This window comes from Zeus faber (assembly GCF_960531495.2).
Source record: "Zeus faber genome assembly, chromosome: 9".
Taxonomy (NCBI): domain Eukaryota; kingdom Metazoa; phylum Chordata; class Actinopteri; order Zeiformes; family Zeidae; genus Zeus; species Zeus faber.
Window position 1 is genome coordinate 12,265,261 of NC_137197.1, and position 27,992 is coordinate 12,293,252.

Genomic DNA, 27,992 nt, shown 5'->3' on the forward strand with positions numbered 1-27,992 from the left:
TGTTTCCGGTCCGAGTCACATCTGACTGCCTGGCTGTCGGCGAGTGAGATAAACAAAGAGCCGGTTACTTTTCAGGAAAATACACACTCGCCAAACGTTTTCGTGAGAAAAATGGACACCGGTACGTGAAGATATACTTTTCTCTGGTTTCACTCCGAGTCATAGATTTTTTTTTTTTATATATATATATATATAAACCTTGTTCCGCTGAGCTCAGTCTGTACTGTGCGGTGGGTAATGAATGACAGCTGAGCTCCGGCACGCTATTAGCATCATAGCATTAGCATTAGCAGTAGCTTTATCACCGCTAGCTAGCGTGACTTGCTGTCAGCTGCAGGTTGACAGCCCGTGGCAGCAGCTCGGTGTTCACAACATTTGGCCCACAATACTTTTGTTCTTCGGCGATGAGCTGATATTTTAAGCTATTGTACTTTGCAGTTCATCCTGTTAGCCTGGCTGCGCTCTCCGTCTAGCGAGAATGGGGTTGGAATTTTCACTTTTAAGACGTGAAACAAAGTCAAAGTGAAAGTGAAATTGATAGGTTTTTCATACGTTTTATAAAAGAACTTATAGTTACTATCCAGCTTCATATAGATACAGTATCTATCTATCACAGTCTGGCCCCCAGTTTGAACTTATGCTTGTTTCCTGTTTCCGAAATGCCAAAGTTACTTCTGAAGTTTAGCTTGGGCTAACATTATCCTTGTATGGAAAACTAAAGGCATAAGTATCTGTAGCCTGCATCTGGATAGTTCTAATCAGCCACCCTTGGATTTCACAGTAACTAGAGATGAATCATTTCCAATATAGTACAAAAACATACAAAAGCTCCTTTGTGTTTCAGCCAAACTACTATTTGCAATTCACCCGGTAACCCTAACTACTATGCTTGGCTCTGCTCCATAAAAACCTCTGTGGTTGTGTCAGTCCACTTAAAAAAATAACTTTCATTTATTGAGTATAATGTGGATACAGTTGAAGATGGTTATAAAGACAGATCATCTTGGCTCAGTTTTACCAATATAGGCTGATGAGCTTTATTTGCCATCTTGCGTATTCCATTGCTGTTGGGAATTTTCTGGGTAACACTTTGTAATCCGCAATGCATTTATTGTAATATAATTTGTTTACTGTAGTAAATAACAAGTCTCAACCTATTTTCTGCATTGGATTGAAGCCTAACTTGTGTGCCACTTTCAAAATTAGCTGGTGCATACAAAAAGCTAAGCCTACACTGCTCCAGGCCTGCTCTACTTTTCACCATTAGTTTCTTAGAGTAAGGCTTCATCAGTAAATCTGACACTTTTCAAATCTGTGGTGGCCTTTCTACTTTGTGGTGATGGACAACTTTACAGCAAAGCCAAGAGAGAGGTTGAACTATAGGCACCATGCAGGATGAGGCAATGTCCCGACCAATGTTTAACAGCTCTCACTATCGTTTGACAGAATTACAAAACACACACCAACGCCATTTTTCACCCCCCGCTTACCTGTGTATTCCCCGAGCCAGATGACGTGAGCCTGCTTTGGTCATTCCTCGGTGCCCTAAGCCCAATTATAATACTTTTTTTTTTTAATTCTTTCTTTTTCCACTTCTCTTACTTAGTCCACCCTTCATTCTCGTTATGAGCCCCTATCATCGCTAATGGGGTTTGACAGGCAGGCTATTCCTCTCTTGTTGATTGTAGTAGCCACTCATTGAATAGCACTTTACGGTGCTATTCAATGAAGCATTTATTGCCAGTTTATAACAAATGATCTGCTATTTTCCAAGCATTACCATGACATTAGAGTGTGAGTGCTCATAAATCAGATCCCTAATGCACAGCGTATAGCCCTGAAGTGCACAGGCAACATTTGGGAGTGCAGCGCACATCAACAGGGAATTCCTCTCTGAGAAGAGGACGTTTCCTTTTGGGTCCACTCTCTCAATCCATCCAGCCTTAAAAGCCGAATTTCAATGTCAAGCCTAATTAAATGATCTGTCTTATCTGTCTCTCTTGCAGGTTTGAGTCAGGAGAAAGTAGCCACCTTTATCAAGCGACTGCGTGCCGAGCCACGCTACCTGCTGGCACAGAATGTCTCTACCTGCATCGACCCGCTCGAGGTGTGTCTGCACCGGCAGACCGTCCAGGACACCGTACACATCTTCCAGCACTCCATCCCAACAGAGGGCAAGCCTATCACCAACCAGAAAAACTCAGGTTGCATTCTGTTTTGTACCCATACCTTTGCCAACACAGTTACACAATATCTCTCCAGAGGGCAGACCTGCTACTGTGTCAGGAAAAACAACTCAGACCGGATATGGTGCAAGTGCATGACTTTCACCACATGCTCTGAATTAACAGTCCCAGAGGATGAGGGAAAAGAAAGAGATCTTGTGTCTTGAATGAGGTCATTGAAAGCTCATCTGCCATGCACAATAATGTGTGTGCTTTGCCTGTGGCCTATTGTACTGTCTAAATAAGGTATAGACTGTATTGATAGGTTTGCATGTAGAAACACAGGAGTCCTGTACTAGGTAAACACAGCTCATGTGCTCCTGTCGTTTCTAGGGAGATGTTGGATCTTCTCCTGCCTCAACGTCATGCGGCTTCCCTTCATGAAGAAGTTTAACATAGAGGAGTTTGAGTTCAGTCAGTCCTATCTTTTCTTCTGGGACAAGGTAAGGTCAACGTTCCGTACACTAGCAATGTGTTTATGTCCCTTGTGAGTCCTTGACTACCTGCAAATTAGGTTGGGGTGGTTGGATGTGTTCAGAGTCTTGCTATGTCTAGGCTGTACTTAAAACTGTATTTATACCTCTTTAGTAGCAATAAGATCACCCAAGATGCATTTTAGTACATCTTGGCAGGACTGAATGAGCTAGATTGCAGTGAAGCCAATGAGGAAACATACACAGATGATTCTAAATCAAGAGTGAAAAAGGTCTTTGCTTTCTCTCTTTGGCAACAACTGAAAGAGGGGTTTAAAAGAAATATGCAGGTGATGTGCTGTTCAGGGGGCGTTCTAAACTGAACAGACACAATAATACCGACTAACCATAGGAAATCATGATGTAAAGGTTTTTGTTCATGATAATGAGTAGTGGTCATTGGCACCACATCCTACAGGCTGAGCTGCGCATCGTCTCATATTGGCTGAATATAACTTTGTCATTGTCCATCCATGCAAATAACTGTGCACGGTGCCTTTGACTGGAAGATTTGCAAACTAAAAAGAAACTGGCCACAGCAATGATAGCAGGCAAAATTTTTGGCTTTTAGCCATTATAATAACACTGTACTATTAATTAGCGGATTTCTGTGTTTTGGCCACAAATGCATCATTTTTATAATGAATGTCATCTTTTCACATTGGATATAGATATTTCTTGCTCCATCAAACACATCAAATTATTATTTTTTTCTCTATGATGGAGTTCATATTTTTCTTGTTGGAAGTAAATTAAGTAAGATTTGTTCAGTTCCACCATACACACGATCGTCATACTGTAAACGGTAACTGATGGAGGTTATCTGTGGGTGTGTGTGCATTGTATGCTTTCCTATTGGATAATTCTGTGTTCACTGTACTTCTAACAGCCGAGGTGTAAAGAAATATATTTAAGCTGGCTTATCGCCTGTGACCATTTCAGTGTGATTTCAATGCTCTGTGTTTGTTTACATTTTGTCACTTTGTAGTTTTGTAACACTGGGACTGTGATTGTGTAAGTGTTGCTTGGCAGTCTGAGCCGTGTGCATCTGTTATTATGCAGCGCTATTCTACTACGAGGTCATTGTTTAACTAAAACCCTCTTTTGTGTCAAGAGATCGATGAAATCCAGAGCTGACGTCACAATGACCCCTCGCTTTACGATTCTCTTTCTGCTCTCTCTCTTTCTCTCTCGTTCTGTCTCTCTCTCTCTTGATTACATTTTTGTCAGTAATTACTTATCCTTAGTAGTTGCACTGTATGATTTAAATTGTGTTTTCATTTTACACCATTTTGTCAGTGTAGTAACTAGTAACCCTGTAATAGCGTGATAATGCAAACACCCACCTTCTGAAGAAGAGCCCTAAATTGACATTGAACTTTGAACATAAGTATTTGTTAGTCAATTTACCTTAACCCAAACCAAATTTGTATTGTATTTGATGCAAAATCTCTCAGATTGCTTAATTTCCATCCAATTCCAGGAGAATGTTTCATGAATGCTTTGAATTTGATTGCAGTCAGGTCAAATAATTGTGATACGGCGCAAATGTTAGTGTTAATAATGTAATTGTGATGTCTCTAGGCTCACCGCCCCCACTTCTACCCTCAACTGGTGATTTCGAAGACCAATTTATGGATAAATAAAGACTTGCCTTCATGACTCTCCGTTGTCCTTGTATCTTGCTTTATTGTTCTTTTAACCTCTTTCCCCTAAAGGTGGAGCGTTGCTACTACTTCCTTCAGGCCTGCGTGGAGACGGCCCAGAGGAAGGAGCCTGTGGATGGACGCCTGGTGCAGTTCCTGCTCTCCAATCCAACTAGTGACGGAGGACAGTGGGACATGCTGGTCAACCTCATTGGTCAGTTCTCTCCCCTAATTTTCCACTCCTCTGTCATATTTTCATTTGTTTCCTCAAATGAAATTGACGTGTTGCGAACACATGCAACACATGTTCCGAACCAAAAATTGTTATAATAAAAGTATTGACATATATGAAATTGACATGATTGAAAATGTTGTTTCCATGCCTCCAGAAAAATACGGTGTTATTCCAAAGAAATGCTTCCCAGAGTCGCACAGCTCTGAGGCCTCGCGCAGAATGAACGAAATCCTCAATCACAAGGTAAGTCCACTCACGGCTCCCCAAATGTTTTAACCAATTTCAATTCGCTAGCTCCTTCCCCGAGTGATAGTCTCTGCTCTTTCACATTGTTCCAGCTGAGAGAATATTGTCTAAGACTGAGGAACATGGTGGCCAGCGACTCCACTAAAGCTGAACTGTCCGACGCGATGGACAGCATGATCGAAGAGGTGAGATTTACATGCCAGTATGTACTTAAAACACTACTTCCACAGAAGAAGCAGGGTTGTGGCTGCCCCTCTTTCCTGTGGGAAGTTGAGTCCATTTGAGTCGCTCCAGTACATTTTTACTTTGCATACTCCAGTGCATGTTTGTTTCATGATCTAAAGAACAATGCAGGCAGATAATGAGGTTGGAGATTTATTGAAACTAAAAAGAATACATATCAAGAAGATCAGCTAAACATTTCAACAAATGGTTGTTTGTTTGTTTGTTTGTTTTTTTATTATTATTGTTGTGTCATTGTTTCCATTTTGCCAGAAGAGGGGGCTGTCTGATAACTGAAAATATTATTCCAAGGTTTTAACTCCTTTTTCGACAAACTACAAGGGGACAGATTTTTCTATAATAACACAGCGCTCGCTGGGTAATGGTGAGCATTTATTAATAACTGAACTAGTATACCCTTATGTCAAGTCAAGCAACTGGATTAAATGCATAAAATAAACAATCATTAAATTTCCTCTGGCTGAAGTGTGATAAAGATGTAGTACATCATTTGACATCTCATTACCTGCCATGATGAGCATTGTAACTATCTACTAGAAGTAATTTCTTCCTTGGCAGAATCTGCACATTTCCACAAACCTAGTCTGTAAAAGATCTACACCCATAGTATAGGTATTAAAATGTTATTTTGATTGCAAATGTAAGGGTTTTTTTTGTTTTTTTTTTTTTGGGGGGGGTTTTGTTTTGGTCACAAGTTTAACAGTCTACAAGTTTAAGTTTTAAAACCTGTATCTTTTGGTTTATAAAAAGTTGAAGATTTACGGACACAAGATGAGAAGCTACTCCACCCCTACCACTTTTTTTTTGTCTCAGTCCATCCCGTTCCATATTGAATATTGATTATACAGATAGATGGTGCAATTTGTGCTTTTGTTTATTAAAATGGTGGAACTGTTTACTTTTCAAAATCAATTACCTCTTGATAAAAAATACATAAATAAATAATCTAGCCATCTGTCCCTTAAAATAAAGAATTGTCCTTATTGGAGAAACATAAAATTACATATTCCATATTTTATCAATAGTTTAAGGGATGTTTTTCATTGTGCAGTGGTCCGGGCGTCCATTTTCCAAGGATCAGTGCCATTGAGAGCTTATCTTCCCTCCTGTTGGAGGGACCCGCTGCTAATTTGCATAAAGTTGAATTCTGCTCAACTTCCTTGTCGCCCTGAAGCTGTGTGCTGGTTGTTAGTCGTCGCTCTGCCCCCAGTAGCCGGATGAAGCCGAGTTCCGTATGGAATGCATTGCAGCCTGTCGCTTTGCAACGCCCGTGACCCGACGGTGTGACCCTAGCATTAGTGGCTGACCTTAAACATTAAAGATCTGTTTTGCCTCCAGGACAACACCGTTAACCACATTACACTAAAGAGGTGTGTGTGTGTGTGTGTGTGTGTGTGTGTGTGTGTGTGTGTGTGTGTGTGTGTGTGTGTGTGTGTGTGTGTGTGTGTGTGTGTGTGTGTCTGTACGTGCGCATCTGCACAGTAGGTGTGGATGAACATGGGGCTGAATGCTTTCTTCCTGTGTGTATGTATGTCTGTGGGGGGGTAGTCAATCAGTCCTCCATTGAGGCCATTGTGTAAGGAGGTCCGCTTCATCGTCTTTTGTCGAGGGCTGTTAGATCGTATTGTGTTGCTGCTGCTTGTTTAAACAACACTGTCTTCCAGCAACTGCAGCATGGTTGACCGGCACTCACCACGCATACACACACACATACACACACACAGGTTGTGCAACAGTTAAAAGCTCCCACTGTGGCCAGAGCAGGGTAGAGGGGGCAGAGGGTTTTCAATCTGCTGTTTGTCCACCTGGAAACAGTTTGTTTTGTGAAACACAACTGGAGGGGGGAGAGACTTTGGCTCTGTTGAACAAGCACCTAAGGTACAATGAGGAAGAACGTTGAGGTGCACATCGTAGCTGCTGCAAATGAACGGCAATCGGATCGATCTACTATCTGCACGGTAGTAGGGATTATATTTTTAAGCGGTTCCTTCAATTTGCCGTCTTATAAATCTCCTCTTCTTATTAAGTACGGGTCGCTATGATGAAGCAGGTTTGGCAGCGCGAGAACCATTGCTGTGTAATTAGTTTTGTCATGTAAGATATATATGATAAAGAAGTAATTGACATTTTTTCATGCTTGGTGATTAATTCGATGGCAGAATCAAGTGGTGGTAATGAACCCATTATGAAAACGGAGCAAAGTTTGTCTGACGGGGATCCTTTCAGTCCTGTATTTGTATTCAGTTCTGTATTGTGTTAAGTCGAGGTCCCGGTGAGTCCAGTATTGTAGAAATTGAGTGTCACGCTGACATGAGGGTAAGTGTGACCCACCGCAGATTTTAGGTAGTTTTGGTGCCATTTCACTTTGAAAGTGGCAAATCAGAGCTTCCAAAACAAGGTGTCAGTTGTGCGAATCAAGCAAATATTTTTAAAGCTGTGGCTTGTTAATGACGAAGGTGCGGCAAACTGTGTTTTCTGAGATAATCACCCTAAAAGTTTTCCGAGGGCTCCGTGTCGTGTTTATGGAAGTGAGGTCACCTTTCTTATTCGCATGTTACTCCACTTACACAACAATGAATCCAGGTGTGTGTATAAAAAACATAGGATTTAAAGGTTGAACTCTATCGAAAGTTATCACATTGTGACTTCACATCACATGGAATATGGAGGAATGATCTTCACCTGGACGGTCGCTTTAAAGGAAACAATCGATTGGCGTTCACGCTGTTCAGCCACTATGTAATTGAACTGTGTTTCCGCCTGTAATCGAATGGGAATATTTAACTGTGTATCATTTAACATGTGTTTAACATGTATCTACTATTTATAAATCAAACTTAGCTTTGAAAATATGTCGAGAGAAAAAAAAAAACCACAAAGGAAGTTTTTTTTCAACTTATTTGGCTGCTCCTGGCGATTTCAGAAATGCGCGACAATGCGGGTTTTGCTGCGGTGGGTCACAAACCCACACTTTGCTGCCCGCCTGTGGCTGTCCTTCCATGTGCATGCACACACAGCGAGCGCACGTCCGCTTCTCTGAAGGAGGGTCTCCCACACACACTCACAAATGTTGTTCTGTGTCTGTGTATACACTCCAGTTCTCTTGGATCAAACAGTTGTGTCAGTACCACTTTGGTTGTCTTGGAGGTGACACTGACCACCCTCAAGCAGTCTTGGGTTTGGCCCTGGTCTTTGTCTCCTGTGCTGCTTCCCCAATATACACACACACACACACACACACCCACCCTATGGCAGTCAACTATAGTGGATGTGTCTGTTTCCACTTACTGTATCCAGGGTGAACTTGATTCTTTGCTGAACTGGTCGGCCATGCTCATCAGCCAAGATGGCATGCATCCTAATTAACTGGCAAAAAAGAACCACTTACACAATTTGACCCCTATCCAGCTCAACAAGAAGGAACAATCCTACACCAACAATCTCTCCTCAGAGGCTGGTGTACTGACAGGATGCTATGGGAGCTACAGTAATGGAGCTTCAAAGCAAAGCTTTCCCTTTAATGCTGTGTCTGCTGTGCATCCCTGCTCTGCTCCTCTCACTCGCATAGACACGTACGCTACGCACAACACATGCACTCTTTCAACTGTGGAGCACTATGCACACGTGTGCACACGTGGCAGTAGACAAACACACAATATCTCATGTCGCAACTGTACCGCATCCATGCTCCACTGTGTCATGCTTAGGCAATCAGAAACACCATGTGTTGACCTCAGCGTGCTCACGTATTGGCTCTCAAACACACACACAGATATACACACGACCAAACACTGATTCTAAGAACTCGTCAAATACAGCCCATGACTGAGGTAGTGCTGTGTTTGTGTTTAGAGTATGCGCTCCACATTCTCATTTTGCTCTTGGATGGGTTAATGGGTCTGCGACATTGTCTGTGGTTCAACTATTGAGAAGTTGGATGCAAAATGTTTGAGTTTGAACAATGAGTGACCATGTGTTTTGCCATCAAATCAGAGTTTCTTGTTACCCAAACTGTTTGCACAGAGTTTCACTGTTTGCTTACACATACATATCCAGTAACCCCAGTCCTGAACTCATGTTCTGACCCTGTGGGAACTGTGCACAATGTGTTTTCATTTTCTTGGCCAAAGACTTAATCAGGGTACATGCTACAAGATAATAAAGCAGAATTTTGCCCCCCCCCCCTCCAGATAATTGTGAACAAAGTCCAGATTTATGTATTTATTTATTTATTGATGGTTCTAAAGATTATCGTGCCAGATTTTTCAGGGATGTGAGGTACAGTATGTGTTCCGTCCTGGCCATACTGATCCCATATCACAAATATTAAACATGTTGCGGGGGAACCCCGAGGACAGCTGAGGACGCGGTCTGTGGATTGTCACATGGGAAAAAAACGAAAGCAACTGGGAGCCAAGCTGACTGAAACGGAAGAACTGATAAACACAACAGCAGCCATGCCGCTAAATGCGAAAACTGCAAAGCATAACGCTTGCAGCATGTACAGTCCATGTTCACACCATCTCCATGACTTCATCCATTGTTTTTTTTTCCTTTTTCCTTTTGAATTTTTTGTTAAAATAAATAAATGAGAGTAGGGACTCTGGTAATCTTGCATAGCCACATCTTCGTGTCAAATCTAGTTTGGCTATGCAAGATTAGGATTCTGGTTGTTTGTCACTGTAATCTGTTTGTTTGGTGTGCTGTTTTGGCCAAATCATTGCTCTCCCCACACTAGAAACAATACTGATACATGTTTCATGATATGTCGTTGTGTGTGGTCTTTCACATTGTCAACATCTGTAAAGATTTGAAAAACCTTGTAGTGTGGTCCAGGCATTCAAGGTAAACTGCTAGCATGGCATTTATTTGATGGTTTATTTAAACAGATAAAATTAGTTTTAAGTAACAAATATTTAATGATGAATCTTTGATCTAATACAGTTTAGGGTTATGGCTGTTGTATTAATCACTTATTAAAACAAAATCTAATGAAATCAACTAACAACTCATTGAATACATTTCACATCAAATTAAAGAATGTGCTGCGCATTGCTTTAACATCCCATCTTAGAGTTCAGAAACAGCACTTGTTGCAAGGCAGAATGCAAGTAGACAAAAGGATTCGGAATTTAGAAATTTGAGATACAATCTCTGAAATCATAACAATTATACATATCAAGCCAACTAGCCTAAATGCATTTTTGGCCAAATGGTCAAACCATGTGTTAAATGTTGCATGTTGCGGTGTAACTGGCTGACCATTTGTACATCCTTGGTCCAAACTAAACCATGATTAGAATCACCTTAAAAAGTGTGTGTGTGTGTGTGTGTGTGTGTGTGTGTGTGTGTGTGTGTGTGTGTGTGTGTGTGTGTGTGTGTGTGTGTGTGTGTGTGTGTGTGTGTGTGTGTGTGTGTGTGTGTGTGTGTGTGTGTGTGTGTGTTAAAATCTGGGATGTAATATCCCTCCTACCAGCAGTCTCCTCTCCTTCCTGTTTTTGGCAATAACAGCTGACCCCAGAGCAGATCTTAGATAAGGAGCCAAAATGCAGACCTGCTGCTGCAAACAGATTTGGTGGCGTGCTCGTACGGAGTGGATCAAAACCAACCGTCAGAACCCCTTTGGGCCCCGGATGCCTGGCACTAGCGATGTTTACAGCTTTAAAAGTATAGAATATATAAATAATAGTTTGATTTCCTTTGAACTCCTGAAGTGAAATCTACCATTTTATAATTTATGGCGGGTGCCTTCAGCTCTTATGGCATATAAGTCAATTGTTTGAGCCAAGGCCCATTTTGAATTGGGAGCAGCAATGCAGTTTCACTAGCTAATGATAAGAATACTCATTTTCACTTCAAGTTGGATTTGCCATTGCTTTCATGCGACAATATTTCACTTTGAGGGGAAAAAAAAAATCTGATCGCTGGAGTTGACTGATTGAGTGTTAACTTTTTATGACCTTTTAAAATATCTGCATCAAAGACATTAATTTGCTTGCTGCCCTTTAAAAAGCCAGAGTTAAGAGCATCAGCGTTAAGGTGTTTTGAGTCAACACACTCCCAGGCACATGGTTCACATTTTTATTTACTCTGAATGTACATGTTTATTTCTTCCAGTCTCGCTGTGCTTCCTTCCACCTCTCTGTATCCTGCACAACTTATTTTCCTTAGCTTCTCGTCAATCTCTGTCTTGTCACTTGTGGTGAAGACAGGTGTTTCAATATTGACCGTAAGTTGTGACGCCAGCGGGCCGGTAGCCATTATTCCCTGACCAGGGCCTCTCTGTCAGCCCTCCCCGACTGACAGAGTTTATTTAGCCTGCCCAGGAGAGGACCCAGACTGGCCATGGTGGTGGCTTTTTAGGGGGAAATGCTCCAGTCCAAGACTCTACCCAAGCATCTGGAGAAAGATGGCACTCTTTTCGCTGAGAGAAAGAGAAGTGGGAGGACAGGAGGAGCAAGGGTGTAGGGATGAAATGGATGTGCATCTAGGTAAACAAAGAGGGACTATGACTATGATTGGTTCCCTGGTGTTTGGTCTGGCCTACACAGCCGTCTCAGCAATGTAGTTGAGGTTTGAGGATGTATGCGAATGCATGGGTGTCAAGATATATTCTTTCTTCAGAGGAATAGGGTCGGAAAACTGCTTCCATTGCCCCATGCAGATCAGGCCAAAAATCATTCCTCAATTTTCTGTAGCAAGTAATTTGTTTGAATTTGACTAAGAAACGTGCCGAAAAATGCCACATTACCTCATGTTTTATTTTTGACTTGGATATTGTTATAGTATTAGATAGTTGCATCTAAATTCTTCCTTAGTTTCTTATTATACAACCCATTAGCCTGCTCGCTCTGCAATATGTTTCTCGGTCCCTGCTAATGCTTTTATTAGGAAACCCATTTGTAGTTTCACTGGGAGGATGCAAGAAGAAAAATAAATGAAAATTCCTGAGTTGGCTCTGTCAGTTAGGAAGGACCAAATCAGAAGGCGCCATCCAAACAACCACTGTTCAGCCCACAGGAACTTGGTCTTTACTGCAGCACCACAGGAGGACTCAGACAGCAGGGGAGCAGAGAAGGAGTTATGGGGATGTTGCAGTTCAGGGTTTGGATATATGAAGACAGTAGGACGTGAAGGATGCATGTTATGTTCGAACAAGACTTGGACGGAAAGTTGGAAGGAAGGAAGAAGGCCTGCAGGTGATAGATGAGTGTAGGCTCGAACATACACAAATGTTAAGGGGTTTTGGCTGAGGGATGGGTATTACACGACTGGAAAATTATATTACCAATCATCCAGGGATAGATAACGCTCACTTGGCGAACTCCTTCGATTGCACTTGTTGTTATTCCTTTTATAGTGTGTGTGTGTGTGTGTGTGTGTGTGTGTGTGTGTGTGTGTGTGTGTGTGTGTGTGTGTGTATGTGTGTATGTGTGTGTGTGTGTGTGTGTGTGTGTGTGTGTGTACAGTATGTGGTAAAGTGAGGCAATAAAATGATCTCTATTGCAGTGCATTGGCACAAAGTCTCCTCAGCCCCAGTCCTATCTGTCGTCTATTTCACCCCTTATATTGGTCAAGTGGGACTAAAATGTCAAGCAGTTTATATACTCTCCATCAATGACCCACACGTGTTTCTATTGCTTTAAGCACTGGATTGATTTTCTCAGGCTATATAGATTTGGAAGTATGTGGTGGAAATAAGTCATGACTCATGAAATCGTCATCAATTATTAATCTCAAAGTTATCGGTTCTAGGCGTTAATAAACTCAAAGTGCCATTAGAGAGACAAATGTACAATGGTACAAACTTCAAAGTTTGAGAAGCCTGCCATAAAGACAGTTGAACAAACTCAGCAGGTCCATATGTCCATTTGAGATCAAAAACCTTCTAGAAGTCCGAAAATATTATTATTATTATTATTAATAATAATAATAATAATTATTATTATTATTATTATTATTATTATTATTATTATTATTATTAGAGGAGACGGGGCACTTTCAGTTTTATTACAAAAAATATGCAACCCTAAAGATAGTTTGAGTAAAACAACTCAAATGGAAATAATGATATGCACATCAGAACTTTGGATATAGACAACATGCTATTCAAATTTTCCCAAAGTGATTCTGGCTAAGGTGCCTCATCAGGGTTTGTTTTCTTTTTTTTTGTGTGTGTGTTTGGGTAGGTCTTCCGGGTGGCCAGTGTGTGTCTGGGCAGCCCTCCTGAGACCATCTGCTGGGAGTACAGAGACAAGGACAAAAACTTCCACCGCATGGGACCCCTCACTCCCCAGCATTTCTACAGCGAGCACGTCAAACCGCTCTACAACATCCAGGACAAGGTACACACACACAACTATAAAGACCTACACACACACACACACACAGTACCTGTTGTATTGTTGTACGGAGCAATTCATTGGTGTTCCCCCTCCAGCCCTCTGTGATCTGCTACTGTCTAGAGATCTTTTGAGTTGAAATGACAACAGAATCTAGCTTCAGTTTTGAGTTAGAATGAGTTAGACGCTTTCTGACCAGACCAAATTTCTAAAATTGATTTCCATCTCCCTTTGTGTGATTCTCTGTCCACAGATCTGCCTTGTGAACGACCCCCGACCCCAGAACCCCTACAGAAAGCTATACAGTGTAGAGTTCCTGGGGAACATGGTGGGAGGCCGCAACACTCTGTACAACAACCAGCCCATCCAGTTGCTTAAAAAGGCTGCGGCTGAGTCCATCAAGGATGGCGAGGTAGGAGATGATGAAACTATAGCTCTGTATGGCTCTAATAGCTCATTGTTATTTTAAAGAAACACTTCTCTCTTCTCTTCTCTGCCCCACCTTAGGCCGTGTGGTTTGGCTGTGACGTAGGGAAACATTTCCATGGCAAGCTAGGCATCAACGACATGAATGTGTGAGTAGTAGTAATGGTGTCAAAGTGTTTGATTTGTCTCACAACTGGACATTGTTCAAATAGTCCCCGCAAATAATTCTTTGTGTTTGTTTGAGCCTGTCTGAAATACCAACCGTGCGTGGTTACCCACATTGTACATTTTCGCAACCTGGCTGTCTTTCTCATTATTTTGTCCTATGCGGCGAACTCCATCCATCTGGTTACTTCAAACAGGGTAAAGCAAACGACTGAATTTATTTGTAATGCCGTTTGACCCAGCTCTGCCTCCCACGGGGTCCAAACATTGAAAGAATAAATAAAATAGATATATATATTTTGCTTTCTGTTGTAAAGTCATCTGGTCCGGTCAATGTCAAAGGGAGATTTATTCAAATGTGAAACCTGGGACTTCTACAAAAGCTACAAGCTTATGGTGGAGTGTACATTTTGTTTTTGGCAGGAGCAGGTTAATCACTGCTGAGTATAATTTCACAGTAGTGACCCATTAATTGGAACATTAATTTCTAAAATAAACGAATAGTGTTGTTTTATAGGAACACAGGAACAGGAATCACATGATAGATAAAAGCTTTTAACCATCCTCACAAGAAGCCACCCACGGTTCCCCGGATGAGGGCCTCCTCAATTTTGACCCTCAAGTGAACTTTTGGATCGTCCAGTCTTGTCCCTACTTCAAACTTGCCTACTGGGCCATGCAGATGTGGTGCCACATGTCTATCAGCATCACTGTTACAAAGCTCCGATCTGTCTCTTGTGCCGGTCATGTGGAGATTATAATTGGTACAAGGCTGAACCATTTCCGATAAGTCTGAAGCCGCCTGTTTTGGGTAGATGTTCACCAGGCAGATCAAAGCACACAGTACTGTCTTCAACTTTCCCCTTGCTGTGCACTTTATTGTAGGTGGATAATGCGGTTTTAGTCTCTGTGGGAGACACAGAGTTTAGTTTAAAGAGGCTGAAAATAATATGTTCGGGATTTTGTGTGTGTGCAGGTTCAACCATGAGCTAGTGTTTGGGGTTTCAGTAAAGAACCTGTCCAAGGCAGAGAGGCTTATATACGGAGACTCTCTTATGACCCACGCTATGATCCTCACAGCTGTCACTGACAAGGTACACACACACACACACACACACACACACACACACACATACTCACTCACCTTCATTTGTGTTTGCATCAAAGAAGCCTCACGTGTGTACACGCTGCTTTAATCATCTGCAGTTTCTCAAATCCTTGTCAATGTTTCTCACCTTTATCACTCTCTTTTCCTGACTCTCACTCTTTGACACTTTTACAGGATGGGAAGGATGGCTATGAGAAGTGGAGGGTTGAGAATTCCTGGGGAGATGACCGTGGGAACAAAGGTGCGCACACACACACACACACACACACACACACACGTACACACACGTACACACACGTTGAGATGCAGGCATTTTTGAGATAACTATTCCCTTTTGGCGAATAGTTCTTTATATAGTTATTGGGGTGTAACGGTTCACAAAATTCACGGTTCCGTTTGATATGACACAGTTTCGATACAGCAAATTCCAGAGAAATATAGTCGATTTTTTTATATTTTTTATTGTCATTGTTTGTTTGTTTATTATTATTATTATTATTTTTTTTAATTACAACTAATGGCGTTAATATTTTTTATTTTTTTTTTTCTTTGGACAATGATGGAACTATACCTGAACCATCCTCTGGGGTGTCTTCTTAGCATATTAAACAAAAACCCCTCCTTATAATTTATTTTTAGAAAAGTAGTATTGTAGGTATAAACAAATGCATACAAAATAAAAAATTCTGTTTTTATATAGACCTCAGTGTGTTTTTACTCAATTTTTCAAAAAGTTTTCAGGAAGATGAGAATGTCCACATGTTTTGTAGACAGCACAGATCCGCTAGACGTGACATTGTCACCTGCAGTAGAAAATACTCTCTCTTTAGGGACAGAGGTTTCAGCCACAGCCAAGTAATGCCGTGCCAACGTGGCAATAAGAGGGTATACAACGATCAGCCACAACATTAAAACCACCTGCCTAATATTGTGTAGGTCCCCCCCGTGTCACCAAAACAGCTCTGACCCATCGAGGCATGGACTCAACAAGATCTTTGAAAGTGTCCTGTGGTGTCTGGCACCAAGACGTGAGCAGCAGATCCTTTAAGTCCTATAAGTTGCGAGGTGGGGCCCCCATGGATCAGGCTTGTTGTTCCAGAACATCCCATAGGTGCTCGATCAGATTCAGATCTGGGAATTTTGGAGACACCTTGAACTCTTTGTCATAATCCTCAAACCATTCCTGAACAATTCTTTGCAGTGTGGCAGGGCACATTATCCTGCTGAAAGATACAACTGCCATCAGGGAATACCGTTGCCATGTAGGGGGGTACTTGGTCTGCAACAATGTCTTGGTAGGTGGTACGTGTCAAAGTAACATCCACATGAATGCCAGGAACCAAGGTTTACTAGCAGAACATTGCCCAGAGCATCACAGGCATGCACATGCCTCCGCTACCTTGACTTCTTAGCATTGTGCACCCCGGTGCCATCTCTTCCCTAGGTAAACTACACACACGCACCCGGCCATCCACACGATGTAGAAGAAAACTTGATTCATCAGACCAGGCCACCTTCTTCCATTACTCTATGGTCCAGTTCTGACGCTCATGTGCCCATTGTAGGTGCTTTTGTCGGTGGACAGGGGTCAGCATGGGCACTCTGACCAGTCTGTCGCTATACAGCCCCATACGTAGCAAGCTGTGATGAACTGTGTGTTCTGACACCTTTCTATCATAGCAGCATTAACTATTTCCGCAATTTGTGCTATAGAAGCTCTTCTGTGGGATCGGACCAGACAGGCTACACTTCACTCCCCCATCAATGAGCCTTGGGTGCCCATGTCCATGTCGTCGGTTCACCAGTTGTCCTTCCGCAGACGACCTTTGGTCGGTACTAACCACTGCATTTTGGAAACACCCCACAAGACCTGCAGTTTTGGAGATGCTCTGACCCAGTCGTCTAGTCATCACAATTTGGCCCTTGTCAAAATCACTCAGGTCTTTACGCTTGCCCATTTTTCCTGTTTCCAACACATCAACTTTGAGAACTGTTCACCTGCTGCCTTATGTGTCCCATCCTTGACAGGTGCTATTGGAATGAGATGATCGATGTTATGGTCAAGTTCATCTCCTCCTCGGCCATTTTGGCCACAGGCTTGGTGCTTGGCTATAGGCTATAGGCTTGGGCGATCGTGCAAAATTCCAAATATGCACAGTGCTGACTTATTTTTTTTTTTTTGTTTGTTTCGGAGTAAAATCAAGTACTTCTTAAATAAAAACACAATGTTCTCAGTGTGTTATTGAGGGAAGAGCAGTGGACAGTGATCGCGGCTGCAAATTACCCTTAGAGAGGGAGACAGGTCCCAATCTAGACCTGATCTAAGGTTCTTCTTCTATAGCCTTTTCTCCTCTCCTCCCATGATAAATGAAATATGACTCTGCAGACTGCGCTGAGTCTGCTGTGTGCGCACTAAGCAAACACTTTCAAATATGAGCTTCTAGGCCTTATATGCCTTTTATTTTTGTTTTGAGCACCCTCTCTCTGCACGGGCCTGTAGGGCAAAGAAGTGAGATCCGATCACGAGGTAGTTACACGACAGTGGAGAGGGCGAATGCCTCCACCCCCTCTCTCCCTCCTCGCTCCAGTTTCAAAACATGGTAAACTGCACTTACACCAATGCTTCAATGCTCTGATTTTTCCTGGGGGATAAAGAAAAAATAATAATTGTCATCAATGTCAATCGCAATTGATGGAGTCGATCGCCGATAGGCGATTTAATCGTAAATCTGCCCAAGCGTACTTGGCTGGCTACTTGGTCATGAACAGTTCTCCAAACAGCTCAGTCATGGCTGACTTCTTTCCTCATGGAGCTGATGTTGAGGGCTCCAAGTCCACCGGCTGGGTCTACGGAGGTGGCTGCCTCTGTGGTGCCTGAGGCTTGGCCCTGAAGAAATCTAAGCAACAAAAATTTATTTATCACATTATTTGATATAAAAATTATAGTAAATTAAACTGACTAGTTATTCAAATAACTAATAAAAAATATAATAAGCAGCAAAAGATAAATAATACCTGTTGTTCAATGCTCAGCATTTCTGTGGTGAGGGCGTCATAGACTCTCAGGAAAGTGGCAGCATTAAAGTGTAGCAGTGAATTGTGGATCCAAAGCGGTGTTGTTGTAATCTTGAAAAACAGGATCTGTTTCTTTGCTGCAGGTCATTCCTGATGGCTGTTTTAATATCCCTCACTGCTGGGCTGTCATCATCAAACAGTACCATAGTTTTGATTGAAGCTGCAGCAACTCCTGTATTGTTGTGCTTCTGTGAAAGATGGTCACAATCTTTGCTAGGAAGCAAGAGATCTGCTGCACTTTTGCTTTCTGAGATGCCAGATTAATGATATGGGCAAAGCACCCTATTTGTGGGCCTAGTCCAGCAACTCCAACAGCATTAACCAAATTCCTGGCATTGTCAGTAGTCACAGGAAGCAGTGGAAGTGTGGAAGTTGGAGGGAGCTAATGTAACTAACATTAGCTCGCTCCAACTTCCACACTTCCACTGCCTCTGTCATCCCTTTGGCCGAATCCTTGCTGATGTGACTCTCAAGGGGGCGTGTCTGAAAAACATGACTTTTCATCTCCCATTCAGCGGTAAGGTAACGCTGGTAGTCAGGTAGCTTGGTATAGCCCTTGGCGTCCAGCCATCTGTGGTCAGAGCTAGTGCTGCATGATTTTTTTTCAATTTAATTGATTAATTTACGTTTCTACTAGGGTTTGTGAAATGGCTGAACCGTGATTTAAAAAAAAAAAAATGTTTTTTTTTTTTTTTTCAGAAATATTCTATATTGAATATTTCTGTTCAGTTATTCAGTAGATGTGCAAAATAACTCTATAGGCTACATTTCCCATAGGAGGGAAAGAGACACCCGTGTGAGTGCACGGCTGCACAGAGCATCCCTGTAACCATAGCAACTCACTCTCCCACTTGTGTCCCCGACCCCGCAGGAGAAGTGAAGACACGACAGACATACCCTAAAGATGTCCACGGACATAAACTGCAGTGGTGGAAGTTACATGACGCTAAGTTCCCAAGGCTGAGTAATCTGGCCAAGAAATATTTCTCCATTCCAGCCACATATTATTCCTGAACAGCCAATTTGCCCTAGACTTCTTCGTAATCTCATTTATTTTTATTATGCTAATCAAGAAAATATGTATTTAAAATTTGCCTTGGTCTTTTTAGTTTGTGTGGAGAAAAACCCCCAAAAAAATCAAGGTTCAAATCAAAAATTGTTCATTGTTTTGAAAAAGATCTAGAGTTTGTTTTAAGGCTTAATTGCCCAGCCCTCGTCAGAACAACAGCGGGTGCTTTGGACAATTGGTTCTCTCTTTGGGATTTTGTTTTTTTGTACAAAGCAGGAATTACGTTCTGGTTTAATTGGGCTCGTGAAGGAATAATGTAATGGGGCTCAATTGCATATACTGTAGCATCTTGCCATCACCCTCATAATTCACACGGAAACCAAAGTGGCGCCAAACGCCAAACCAGTTGGTAATTGGAGGATCTTCTATTTCTGGTAGAGTAATAATGTCATTACTAGCCAACGAGCGAGTGTAGTGTAGCCTGCCTCCCAGCGTACCTCACTGGAGTAGAGTGTTTTTCTTTGGGGATGGGAGGGGCAGACAGCATGCTGCCTGTTACGTCGTTAGGGCTGCCTTGTTGAGCGCAGCGTTACTGAGGACATTATATTTCACACAAATTAAACCACATTTTATTTTATAATATATAATTCAATTAGTCCAATGACTCGTTCGGTTTGTAATGCTTGAGGAACCGAAAGCCTCGTACCTAACAGTTCAATATGAATACGTGAATTGTGACACCCCAAATAGTTGTCCCTCCTCTCTCATTTCTTACACTTTGTGCCAGGGATTAATCTGCCCTCTTCGTGTGTGTGTGTGTGTGTGTGTGTGTGTGTGTGTGTGTGTGTGTGTGTGTGTGTGTGTGTGTGTGTGTGTGTGTGTGTGTGTGTGTGTGTGTGTGTGTGTGTGTGTGTGTGTGTGTGTGTGTGTGTGTGTGTGTGTGCGCGCGCGCGCTGAATTAAGGGCAGGATTAGGCCGAGATTCCCCCACACATCGCTGCATTATGAACTCATAATTGGATGCGTCCTGTAACACACAAGTGTGTACATGTGTAGAAGCACAGGCAAGGTCGGCCCCTTCTCGTGTTTCTGTAGCCATAGACTGATTGCATAAACTAACTGTCAATTCTCAGGTTTGGCCGTTGGGATGTAGAGCTTTCGTAATTGCATAAATCCCGGTGTCTCTCTGGAAAGCACTGAGCTTTACCTCTAAAAAGGACAAATAGACGCACGCTCCAGACAGTACAAAGAGCTTAGCATGGATTTTATCCTCGGACTACTACTATTACTGTTTTAATTGAGAGAGGGGGCAGATGGTCCTCTTTCTGCATGTTTCTGTATTGATTTTGGTGCGACACTAGCAGTCGATCACAATAGATGTCATGTTCATGACGTCTCAACACTCCACCAAGGACCCACTGGTGTGAACTGGTGTGATGAGTTTAAATCTGGACTAAACAGGCAGTTTTATAATAGTCTTGGCTCGTGGTTTCTCACTTAAAAGCCAGAAAATCATTTCATCCACAGGCTAAACCGCAGTTAAGGCCTTTTATTCCAATCATAACAGCTCAATAGCTATAAAAAGAGAAGTCTGTAGCATTTCTCAAATCGGTTTTCATATAACGGGAATATTGTTTTTTTTGCTTTTATCATCTGAGGAGCATTAACAGAGCGGGCTGAGGAATTTTCCAAATAGGATCAAATTGGATCTGATTTTAGTAGAGTTAAGCACCCTGGCTCGGTCTGATGATTGAAGTCACGTTGAAAAGGCAACGGTAATATTTACATAACATTATCACAGTTCTTAAGCCGTTCATCAAGACAATGAAGTTGCGTTCAGCCTTTTCCTTCAGCATGTTTACATGTTAACAATTTGCTTTTCAGTTCACCGTATTTTTCCTCTGCTTTTCCATTTGATTCATTCATGTTATCCACAATTAAGATCATAGGAAGTTTGATTCAAGTGATTAAAGTTATACCTCACTGTATTTTCATCTGCTTTTCTTCATACTCTCACATTGATGTTGTGCCAGGCTCTTTCTCTATCCTTTTCCCTGCTTCATATCCATCTATGTCTCTCTCCTCTTTCCTTCCCTCTTGACATTCCGCAGCAGATTACAGGAGAGTCATTTGACCGTGCATCCTTTGGCAACACGCTCACAAACACACAGGCACACAAACACACACATTTGCGATAACCGCCATACTGGAACTGTCGTCGGGAAGACTGAACTCTCCTCACCCAAACCTCAAGTGTGTTTCACGCATCTCTCATTCCATAAACACGGCCCTACGGGGGAAGGCCCGGGCCTCACATTCAACTGCGGCCAAATTAATAAAGTTACTGAAAACAAACAGGCTTCAACAGCGCTCAGGGATCCAGGGGCTTTTGAGTTTTGACGATTTTAGGGCTAGAGGGAAATGGAGTGAGAGACTTTAGGGGAGGAGGAAATGAGAGACAGAAGGAAGAGGAGAGGATCAATTAAGGGGAATGTGGGTCAGAGGAGGCGATGTGTACATTCCAGTTCTTATTCTTATCGTGGCTCTCTTTGTGGTGTTTTCTATCCCAGAGGATCTGTCAGTGATAGGTTCCTGCCTGCAAAGAACATCTCCTTTTTTGGCTATAGGCACACCAGACAGCTCATACTTTTACGCCATTTTAGACTAATATTGAGAAACATTTCTGAAGGTATTTCATTTCACATTGACCGGAGATTTATGGCCCCGAGGTGGCCTCTCTAACACTTGTCAAGAATTCCTTTCTAATCTCTCGCCTTGTGCTTTCTGATATAGTGAAAGCTACTTCCTACCAACACTATGTCTGCATCACTACAGGATCCATTGACTACAAAAAGTCAAATTACCTTTATTTGTTTTAGAAGGTTGAAGTTGCACTCCGTCGAGCGTTTCCAGGGTGCTGGAGAAGCTAATTGGGTAACGTTCATTCAACGGGGGCTCAAGGAAACCTAAACTGGATTGGTTATCAAACGCTACCCAAGCTCTTATAATAATAATAATAATAATAATAATAATAAATAAAGCTGCAGGCAGCAATACACAGGGTCCAGTTTAGTCGTGTTTGGTACGTATTACAGTCCTCCAGTTACTTCGAACCAAAGCACAATTTTCCGAGTTTAAATTGAACGCCACATTGACTCCCCCGGTCTGTCGTCTCCTGGTTGCTCGTCTCATGGGACAAGCACTATGCGATTTACGCAGCGCAACCCCCCTGTCTTTAAAACAACTGTCTATGTTTGCCTGTAAACCAGAACTTCTCTTTGTTATAACTCACAGTGTTGTCTGTGGAAATAGAGCTGCACTCTGTGACAGACAGGTGACCGCAATGATGAAGTAGTGTCATCATGAAGTGTATGTTGCAACTTCCTCAAATCCCGCAAAATAAGGAGGTACACAACGAACTGTGCCTTTTATTTACAAAAAGAGCAAAAGAGATAAAATATCAAACGAAAAGCCCTGCCAACATCAAACAGTTAAGACTATACACAAACACCTACAGTGCAAAGTTTGTAACCACTACAGAGCAATTGAGTCTACGTCACGCACCTCGCACAATGTGAATAGGCGTCCAGACCGCAACCTACAGTATATGACGAATTGGATGATGATGATGAGTTTGATGAGTTTGTTGAGTAGGATGACAAATCATCCTACTCAACAAACTCATCTCACTTTGGCACCCAACCGGAAGTTTTAGTACTTTGGCATATAAGCGATGCGCAAAAATTTTGCTACTTCCAGTAAGTTTTTGTCAGTTTCTCAATAATCCTGCTCAAAACATGGATTGATATGGATCAAACTTCAACCATGAGATGTCTGAGACGTCTTTAAGCCTGAAAAATGCCAAGGAGAATAATAATAAATTAAAATAATAATAATAAATATAGCTGCAGGCAGTAATACAAGGGGTCCAGTTTAGTTGTTTTAGGTACATATTCCAGTTTTCCGTGTTCTGTGAAACGCAGCACAAGTTGCAAAAGTTACAAACACCGTGGACTCATGTCTGGACCAATGAACATGCACTTATGTCACTGCATGGTGCTCTACTGGCGTTCAGCTTAATATCCCTGAAGAACAGTGTTTTAAGAATTACGATCGTTCCTGGATGACGTCATGCGGATACAAAAGCAAAGGTTGGTTCCTCCAATGTTCTTGGAACCTTCTGCGGTGCAAAAACGTCTTCTTTATACAATTATAGATCGGGGTTTCATGAAACGCACCAGAAGCTACAGTTTTCCAAGTTTACTTTAAATGCAGCCCCTGCTCAAGCTGTTTGTCTCGAGCTGCTTTCACGCATGAACTCTGGACAAACTCCGGATAATCAGGTCCGGAGTTTCCCTCCCACACATGTAGAACGCAACCGGAGATTGTCCATGTCAGACGCGTTTACACCTACTTGAAATACTCCGTTTGGTTGAGGCGAGGGGCGGAGCCTGGGTAGAGCATGCAGGATGCAGGATGTGGTACAATGACGCATGACATATGACGTTGCAGAGTTTTACACCACACTCAAGATAGCGGATGAGGCTACCGACTTACTAGTAATTGTCAGACATGTGACCAAGTCCCTCTTATCCAAGTCACAAGTAAGTCTCGAGTCATTTGTTCCAAGTCTCAAGCAAGTCCCAAGTCATTTTTCCTTGGTCAAGTCGAGTCCCAAGTCGAGTCCCAAGTCGAGTCCCAAGTCGAGTCCCAAGTCGAGTCCCAAGTCGAGTCCCGCAGTCACGCAGTCCGAGTCACTTTGTTTCCCCCAAGATACTGCAGTGTTACCTGCAGTATCCTGTCTTTACAAAGAGAAAAGACAACGTACTTAGTACCTGTCTAACAATGATATTATTGGCCAATCTATCTAACCTGTTCAAAATGTATGACAGTGAATTTAATTTGTGTTATAATTATTGATATCCAGTGAAATAAAATAAATCAAACAAATAACTTTATAAATGCTTATATATTTCATAATTGCATCTCAATCAAAAACATATTCCCTCCCCATCACCATTTTAAACAATTAAATACTGACAGCCGGGCTAAATATCAAACTTTGTTACATTCTGCCCCTGTCCGTCTGTCTGCAGAATATCTCAAAATGTTATGAACATATTTACACATATTGATTTGACTGAATGAAATTTTTGAAACCAAAAGTGATGACTCTTGGCACTGTCGTGCCTGCCATGATGATCTGATCATACGGTGTGTGTGTGTGTGTGTGTGTGTAACCAGCGGGAGGGTAACGAGTGCTTCATGTTGAAAAGAATGCCAGGTAGAGAGGAGCTTGACTGACAGGGTAGTCATCCAATCAAGACAATTCCCAGTGTGCGCTCCCATACCTGGTAACATTACACTTACACTGACACGTTGAACTTTTCAATATTTTATATTTAATATTAGGGCTGTGCGATATGACAATCTATATCGTAAGACTATAGCAAAATTCTGTCATCTATATATTTTTTTGGAACCCGACCGATGCCATATTTTTGGGTCCAATGCTGATCCTAGCCCAACCGATTACTGATCTTTTGACCGATATTTTGTCAAAAAGTGCAACTTTTCTTTTTATCAATTTGAAAAACTTTAAATCTTTTATCTTTTTAATTAAAACTCAAAATGTTTTATTCACAATATTAATGCATGTTTTTTAATAAAGCTTTTATATTTGAGAACATTTAATTTCTAACCAAACGAGTGACTAAAAATAAACACACAAAGAACTTTTTGATAGATAAAAATATGTAAAAGATTATATTAAATTAGCAAACATTTCCAAATTCCGGTGAACACATCCCCACCTCTGAAACAAATGAGTTTTCAGAGTCTCCCATGAACACTGTCCCTTGTTTACAACTTCCAACTTTCTAAACACCAACTTGTGTTTGATGAGGAAATCTCAAATTGCACGGTTGCACGATTCATGGATTACTATAACATCTGGCCGTCTGCTACCGATTACCGAGCCCCACCAAAGTACCTTTTCTTTTGGCGATGGCATTTTACTTTCAGGTTTCAATGAATGAAAGTGAACACAAACAAGTCATTCGAGTCATCATGTCTCAAGTGAAGTCTAGCCACGAGTATTAAACTTCCAAGTCCAAGTAGAGTCTCAAGTCATTTATTTTCTGTCAAGTTGCAAGTCATCAAAACAGTGACTCGAGTCGACTCCTGTCCAAGACACAATGACTCGAGTCCACATCTCTGGTAATTGTGACTTTTTTTGAGTTGATACTCCATGTATTTGGACGTATCCGCAATATTAACGAAAAAGTGGAAAGGAATATCAAGGAAAGCAGGAAGGAGTATGAAGCAGCTACGCTCAGTGCACGAAAATCCGCACAAAGGTAAATGACCCTTCTTCACCTTCGGTGTCATACTCGCAAGCGGCTGGAGTTAAATGGCTTCCAAAAGACGAAGCTTGGACTTATAATTTCAGATAATGATGTCACAAAGCGGCCCGCTCCTGAAATAATGAAATTAGGACAGTTTTTCACAAATTTCTCCTCCGACTGTAGATCGATATTGATGACACAAGTTGTCAGACAAGCAAAATGCATTTCATAAAAAAAGGCTATCATAACCATTTTTAGGAGTATTTTTACACACTCTTAAAGTGGATTTTTATTTTATTTTTGATTTTTTTGGTTACCTTTCATAGCTAAACATAAAATTATGCTGCACCCAACCACGCTGCCCCCATCAAATAAGACCACTTCTACTCACTGAATCAAGTGACAAACGATTCAGTAGTTTTGTTAAGCGACATGTTGGCAACTGAATTTTCAAGACTCCTCTAATCCCAACAAATCTCGTCAAATCAATTGAATTCATGTCAAAGTAATTTATACAAATTATTTGTATAACAAAATGAATCTTGTAGGTCTTGTCAGTCAGCCTACACTCAAAGACAAATAATGACACAGGTTCTGGGAAGAACACACGTGCATGTGAATGTGCACACACACATGCACATGCCAAACACGGAACACCAGGTGGCATTCCATCCTTGGCAATTGTGTCCTTAGAAGTTCACTCACACATGCGCACACACACACACACACACACACACACATCCAGCTTAGATTGTTTTGAGCTGCGGCAAGTTCCTGCGGTTGCCTTGACGTCATTGATACAGTAAGTCAGTAAGTTGTCACCGGGAAAGATGCTCTCATTCTCTGGACACACGGCACCAGGGAGAGGCGGAAACTTTAGAGAGAGTGCGTGAGACACGGGCATGGTACCACGGTGATGCCTGGCAAAGGAGACGAAGAGAGGCTGGCCTCACCGCGGTAGCCAGGCTTTAAGAAACGGGAAAACAACCCATCCTTGATTCTCTGCCAGCTCTATATAAACAAACACAAACCACTCAGACTGACCCGTGTGTATGGGCGTGTCATTTCAAGTATAAGGGCGGAGGTACAGGGGTGATTGCAGAACTAGGTTGGGAGGGTGTCGGAAATGTCAAGGGCGTGGGGGGGCCTTCCCCCACTCCATTCAACCTGTTGAACAATGGGTGGCGGTGACTAAGATGGAGATAAGGAACACGCAGGAGTAATCATTCCCAAACATTTTAAGAAAAATTATTTAAGGCTGCTTCAACGCCGCTCTTCTCGTTAGGAAGTGCGTGAGGCAACGGCCTCGAAGGCTGTGATTTTTATTCTAATTTATTTTATTTATTTTTTAATCCTTCAAGGAAACTGAACCTACTGCTGCTGAGGCAGGAAACGTGTCCTCATGGTTTACAGTTTAGTGGTTAAGAAGAGTTTCTAACTGTATGGAGCCACGAAAGAGGCATACCAGGCATGTTTGTTAGTCAGATGAGTTTATTTCCTATGTGAGAGATCCAGCCAATGTCTAAAACGCTTAGCCAAAGACACAAAGCCAGACTCCTTTTTGAACCCAGACTGGGTGAAAACGCATCAAAATGGCACATTGGAATAGAAAATGACAGATAATTTGTTTGGGTTCTCTATTGATGGGCCCCTGCCTTACACACCATGCAGGAATATCAGTGTGAACATAACTGGGTTTGAAAGGAGACTGATTACATGTTCTTGGCTCAAGAAACCAAACTGTCCTCATCCAGACTCTGGGTCCTCGCCCGTCATACTGTACATTGTGAGCTGTTGTTTGCGGCTCCCCATCTGTCGAAACCCAGAGCGCCTGGAATCTCTGCCTGAATCATGCCAGGTTTGCAAAGCTGTCACTTGGGATCTGGCAAATAAGCTTCATGTTGCCCTACCTGGAACTAATTCAGGTCAAAAAGCGCTAACCTCCCTCCCACTCTGTAATCTGGCGTCACCTCCACTTATCGCTGTGCCAATCCTGCAAAAAAACAAGCGGCATCCGTTCTGACTGTTGAATCTTGTTTGTTCCGCTGTGTCTCCTTAGGTTACCTGATCATGACCGACGACTGGTTTTCTGAATATGTGTACGAGGTGGTGGTGGACAGGAAGTACCTCTCCCTTGAGGTCTTGGACGTGATGGAGCAGGAGCCCGTTGTACTCCCTGCCTGGGACCCAATGGGAGCCCTGGCATAACTCATGGAATCCCAGGTCTCTGCCCCCCCCCCCCCCCCAAACCTGTCCTCCTGACTGGTTGTACTTCTCCATGATAACCACCCCCCCCCCCACACACACACCCTTCCCCCATGCTCCCTAGCAGCCTCCATTTCTCCCAACGGCCTGTTCTTTTAGACAAAATAATAAAGTTTTGACTACCTGTGTCTCTTGGATTTGTTTCTGCCATGGTTGGAACTTGCGCCAATGCACCCTTTTCGAAAAAG

General features: G+C 42.2%; 1 protein-coding gene across 1 annotated transcript; it reads left to right on the top strand.

The window, feature by feature from the left end:
• Window positions 1-7: 7 nt before the first annotated feature.
• blmh (bleomycin hydrolase) lies at window positions 8-27,924 on the top strand. Its single transcript, XM_080006884.1, has 12 exons — window positions 8-121; window positions 2,007-2,204; window positions 2,559-2,668; window positions 4,417-4,558; window positions 4,734-4,822; window positions 4,918-5,010; window positions 13,258-13,413; window positions 13,664-13,822; window positions 13,918-13,985; window positions 14,978-15,095; window positions 15,284-15,350; window positions 27,599-27,924. Exons 1-12 carry the CDS (start codon window positions 112-114, stop codon window positions 27,745-27,747), a joined length of 1,359 nt encoding a protein of 452 aa, XP_079863010.1. The 5' UTR covers window positions 8-111; the 3' UTR covers window positions 27,748-27,924.
• The last annotated feature ends 68 nt before the right edge of the window (window positions 27,925-27,992 follow it).